General features: G+C 38.9%; 1 protein-coding gene across 1 annotated transcript; it reads right to left on the bottom strand.

The window, feature by feature from the left end:
• Positions 1 to 208: 208 nt before the first annotated feature.
• Positions 209 to 4549, bottom strand: pax1a (paired box 1a). Its single transcript, XM_053633271.1, has 5 exons — positions 4257 to 4549; positions 3221 to 3850; positions 2309 to 2442; positions 1890 to 2082; positions 209 to 801 (listed from the first exon to the last, which is right to left on the bottom strand). Exons 1-5 carry the CDS (start codon positions 4258 to 4260, stop codon positions 713 to 715), a joined length of 1050 nt encoding a protein of 349 aa, XP_053489246.1. The 5' UTR covers positions 4261 to 4549; the 3' UTR covers positions 209 to 712.
• Positions 4550 to 5798: the final 1249 nt, after the last annotated feature.

Here is a 5798-nt window from a genome sequence, read left to right on the forward strand (position 1 = left end):
ACAACCATGAGTATTAACAGCACTTTTACACCTAATTGTGGTCGTTGTACGATATTCTGGGATACCACCAACCCAGGGGCTGATGGACTCGATAATACACAAGACACATCCAAATACCAACCAACACCAAAGCTGGAATTTGCAAAAATGAGCCTAAAACTAATTAGTAGCCTATATGACTCAAAGTGTACACAATAAGGACATAGTTTGGAGCAATGTATTGAACAATGCCTTTATTCAGCGTATTTACACAAGAATTTATAAAAATATATAACTAAAGAATTTATAATATTTACATTAACAATTACTCAGTTCACATATTTGTCTGTAATTAAGGTACTGCAATTTATTTCCCAAGTAAAAGAGGACATGTAACAAATAACGTTACCCAATTGTCAAGATATTCTGGACAATGGCAAGAATTCGTTTTGCATTTTGCACTGCAGTCGTTTTTATCTATATATAAATAGCGCAAACATACAAGAATTTTGAGTGACAAAAGACAAATCAACCTACTAACATTCAACGCAGCACAAAGCACAGTTGCAATAAAAGTAAAACATTACATTCATTTTGTTTCAGAAAATAAGAATGTATGGCAGATTGCTCTTTGCATCGTGGGGGGAAAAGTAGCGTTTGAACTTACTGTTCGTGAATCGGGCAATTGTATTGCTAAAATTTACGCTGCACGCGCCACACAAAATATCCAGGGCTATGATGATGACGTAGGAAGGCTGAGTCCGTGTATGCTGAGCACTTCGTGCTGTTGCTTACTTAGGGGACTCGGGGGTTTTCTGTCTCCTGTGAGGTACAAACAGGAGGCATATTTAGAGCGCAAACAGGCTGTAATTATTGTTCTAGCACTGCACAACTAGACAGTCATTAGGACGATTAAACCTAGTGAAAGCTTATAACGACCACAATAACACTATTTGCAGAACTGCGTATTCTTCGCGGATCAATTAACTGGATTTAAACAAAATGTTTGGGTATATCAATAAAAATATAATAAAAAATGAAATAAAAAATAACGGCTCTAGACAGTTATGTAAATCATTTCAATTAGTCAACAGAATAAATGGAAGTAAAAACTTTCTGAAATCAGTCGATTTTTCTGTAAACAGGGTATGACTCCAAAATCAGCAAGAATGTCATTAATTTTAAAAAGAGAGAGAGAGATAATGTTCATAAACTGTTATATTTTCATGATGTCACTTCTCGTTAGCTCATATGACGTAAGATACACCGCAAACTCCAGCTGAGAACATAACACTGCAAACTGACCTGACATGAACTTTTTTTCCCTGTTCCACACCAAACCGCTTGCAAATTATTCTCAAGCAGCGGGAGTCTACTACTAATTTTCAGTGTTCGAATAAAGCATAAAACCTGTAACTATCTCAACACAAATAATTTACATTAAGCATTATAAAGCCAATACAATTGCCAATGCAATTCGGTGTCTTAAAAAGCAAGAAAAATATGTGAAATATGTCATTGTTTTATTGCATTAATTAAACAAAAACAAATTGACGATGTGAACCACAAAAGTATTAAAGCTGAAATTAGCATTTCACCATGTAGACAAATATCCGGCGTCCTAAACCGGTAAAAAACAACAACAACAACAACAACAACAACAAAAACAAGAAACAATTAGCTATTGTAACTAAATAACTGTTTTTTTGTTGTTGTTGTTGTTGTTTTTTATTAAAAAGGAAAGTTGTATAAACAATTAATTTATTGTATAATGCAATTAATTCTGCCTCAATGTGTTGTGTCGTCCGCATCTTATGATCACCATTATATACAATGATTTAAACCAGCTCTATATGTTATACAGAACGTGGATTTATTAGCAAAACCGTCTCAAACAGCACCATGCTTACCGTCTCGGGCTGTGTGTTTGAAGGACATAGCAGAGTGGATGTCCCCTGAATGGATGGTCATAGCGCTTGATCCCTGAGCCTGCCAGTGATGCCCGGAGCTCACATAGCTGCCTGCTGCACCACTATACACACCATACTGATTCGAGGGAGAATAGGCACACGGCGCAACATAACTAGACAGAGTCGATGAAGGCTATGGAAACAAGAAAATAGCATGCACACATCGCACGCACACATGCACACACACACACACACACACACACACACACGCAACGGTTAGAGCTTAATGAGCATCATTATGATTGATTATGCAATCAGTCCAAAATAATGAAAAACAGATCAAGTAGGCCCACTACACGAATTATCCATAATGAGTTGCAGTTTGGCCAAATGTACTGACTGCGTGAAAAAGCTGTTACCTGAGGGTACTTTATGTCCGTCTCAATGGAGGATTTATCTATTCCGTTGACTCCATGTGTGGAAGGAAACGCTGCTCGGTTCACACTACCCCAATCCTCCATTTTCGGTGTGTAGCCTTCAGTCCCAGCAATAGCTAGGTAAATAACACATTTCAAATAAAACCCACACTTTAGTCTTGGATGACATTTCGCGTTAGATGAAATTAATAATTGTGATAAATGATAACACACTGGACTATAATATGAAAAATATGAATCTGAGAGAATGAAACAATGATATTAAAATTATTATAATTATATAAATTTTATCAATATCCAGGTCAACTCTGATAGCTAACCTTTGAATTTCCTGAATATGATTTTTGTTTCCTATATTTATTTTATATATATATATATATATATATATATATATATATATATATATATATATATGCCTTTTTATTTATTTATAATTATAAATGCGAACCGTTCTAGTAAAAAAGGAGATACTCTGATGTGCGTAAATTAATTATCCGATTAATTGCGCAGGTATTATATAAAGAATGTTTCTTTTATCTAAGGCTGCCATAGACTTTTATAATTCTTCGGAATTAACATTTCCATATAAGCCTGGTTATTTTGCAAAAGTGTAAAATGCTGCAACATGACTCGTACATGCAAGACAGATCCTGCTAATTCGTTCCTGAGAAAACATTTTACTGATTGAGGCCTACACGAACGTTTTCGCGAGGCCTAACCGAAAAATGACAAAGTGAATTGGCTTTATTTTCAGTCTGTTAGCGATTATATGACACATGCATTATAAACAGAAAAATCTGTAATATGTTTTGCAGAATTTAAAACTCGTTGAGAAGATAGTAAGCCTCAAAAAGTGTAATAGTTTCGTATACAGTAAGATGGGCTTAGTCTCACCTGCGGGGTCCATGAAAGCACGTATGCCCAGTATGTTGCTGACGGTGTGAGCTGAAGGCCAGCCTCGCGGTATGCTAACATGTCCCCCGGTGACCGGGACACCCGCAGAATTACTCATTTTGGTCCCGGAAGGGGACATCGCATTGGGGTATGTGTACGGATATAAATGATTGTAAGAGAGACTTGGCTGTGACGTAGCTTGCTTGCCACTTTCGTACTGGTTGGGCTGGGAGAGGTTGCCAATCTTGTTCCGTAAAATCCGGCTGATGGAGCTGACAGAGGGCACGTTGTATTTGTCACATACTCCATCTGCTAGAAGTCGGTCCCGAATCTCCCAGGCAAAAATCCCCGGGTCTCCTTGCTTGTATTCCCGTATGCTCTTCACCACGTTTGGTGTCGTTACCCGCGGCTTGCTGCCTCCGATCGCACCGGGCAATATGGAGCCGGTTTCGTTGTATCTCGCCAGAATCTTGCTCACACAGCCATGGGAAACCCGGAGTTGACGGCTGATGTCGCACGGACGGATCCCAAGCTGTGCTAACTCCACTATTCTTAGTCGTATGGCGTTGGGAAGAGGTCGGCCGTTAACAAAAACTCCTCCTAACTGGTTCACCTCCCCATAGGTTTGCTCTGGAGGAGAAAGCACGACAAACATTAATATAACATTCTTGATTGTACTAAAAAACATGGATTCGCACATCTGCTCAATAATAGCAGACTAAAATATGATGAACATCCAGTGCAACCAGTTTGCTTTCTAAGAAGTAGCCTATATAAGACAAAGTGAGAACATAGTCTCATTTTGTAACACCTTACAACAAGACATTCGTTGATTTAAACACTAGCATTCCCAGTCGACGTGCTAACTGAATGTGCTTGCATAGATAAAAAGTTAGGGAAAAAAACGCGTACTACGGTCGACTGGAACTCAACGCTGAATTTACGGTCATTTCTGGCGTTATTCAGGCATGCAAAACATGTCCCGCTTCTATCATCTCTCTCCCACTGAAGCATGGTGATGTGAACGAAGGCTCACCCATTTGCCTGTGGTGTTGGGATGCTTTCCTTGACACAGTTTTCCCTCAATGGCCGAACGCACCGTCTCTGCTGCATGCAGTGTTAGGGCGCTCCAAATCAGACTGGAAATATCCGGAGATCGGTTCTCTTTTCTCCAAGAAGCTAAATTTTTGAATTGTTTTGAACGAAGTTTTAAAACCGTTCTTCATTCGTTAAAGACGAAATTTGTCTGATCCAGCAGGCAGAAGTTTGCTTGAATTAATTTGACGCATCCTCCACGTCAATGGCTCCGGTTACGCTGTGAGCTATGGGCTGATCTCATTGGTCGGCGCGACTTGTGGTAGGCTGCTCCGCGCGCGAGCCATCCCGTCTGCGTAATTTAACCTCTTGAACAGACTAATTCCGATTAAAGGGGGAATTTGCGCACAGAACTCCGTGCGTCCTGTGCCCAAAATAACGCCAAGACTGTTTAATATGGAGAAAATCACACTCAAATGTGGCAGTAAGTGTGTAGTAAAGGGTTGTGTTTTCTGCAACGGCAATGACTATTCATGGTGGAGAACTAGGGAACAAGAAGTTAATAAAACGCCAGTATAGTGAGCAATAGGGTACATTGGCACGAACAGGGTAAGCACGTTCATTGTGATTATTTGTTTTTTATACAAGGAAAAAAACATACACTGGCACAAAATTGGCATTAATTGGCATGCACAATTTAGTGAAAGCATTTTGAAGCCATTATAAAATATTGAACACATTATAAAATACTTGCAATGTCAATGATGAAAGGGCTATTCAAACATAGGCACCCATAGACTATAAATACTTGTGGATTTTTAAAATCATTTTGGATGGAGTTTTTTTTCCCCTTCAAATTTACAATCAACCTTACTACACGGTAGTATTGATTGGTACCTACACGGAACCCATATGTTAAAACTACATGTTTGTTGAGGGAATTGGCGTAGTAATTGCATTCAAGCATATTTTAGTAGGCCTGTAGCCTATATGTGTGCTCTGAATTTAGATCTAATGTAATCAATACCTTTGTCGTTGCAAGTAAGCTATGGCATAGAGGCTATAAGGGCTTGACTAAATTCCAAGAGGTTGCGTTATCACAGCATGTTCTCAGTATTTCCTGAGGATGTAAAGAAGGTACAGTTTATTAGCTCACAAAATGTCACTTGTAAAAGTTAACAGTCGACCCATTGGTAATAATAAGAGGCCGTGTCACTATCTTTCGTGACCAGAGCTCACAAGAGGTCATTTACACATGGAATGCATCAAGTCGAATTGTAGCACAAACTCTGAAGAGGGTGTTCATCCACCGATCTAAAAAAAAAAAAAAAAATTACTGTTAGTTAAGGTGATGATAGGTAAGGCCTTAACAGCCATCCATTCACCGGGGACATCCAGTGGCATTTGACCAGAACGTCATGAACGTTGAATGTTGAACGTTGAACATGTCTTTGAATATGCTGTTCCTACAAATGCGAGGATATTTACTCGATACATGCTTAGCACGACATGCTGAAGTTTCTGAACATGTTAATGGTCATCT

Source organism: Ictalurus furcatus, chromosome 9 (genome assembly GCF_023375685.1).
Source record: "Ictalurus furcatus strain D&B chromosome 9, Billie_1.0, whole genome shotgun sequence".
Classification (NCBI taxonomy): Eukaryota; Metazoa; Chordata; class Actinopteri; order Siluriformes; family Ictaluridae; genus Ictalurus; species Ictalurus furcatus.

Excerpts from the sequence above, each read along its gene's own strand:
- pax1a (XM_053633271.1), bottom strand. Across the intron at positions 2,443-3,220 it reads TGCTTTCATGGACCCCGCAG|CTATTGCTGGGACTGAAGGC; the intron begins GTGAGACTAAGC and ends TTATTTACCTAG. Across the intron at positions 802-1,889 it reads CAAACACACAGCCCGAGACG|GAGACAGAAAACCCCCGAGT; the intron begins GTAAGCATGGTG and ends TGTACCTCACAG.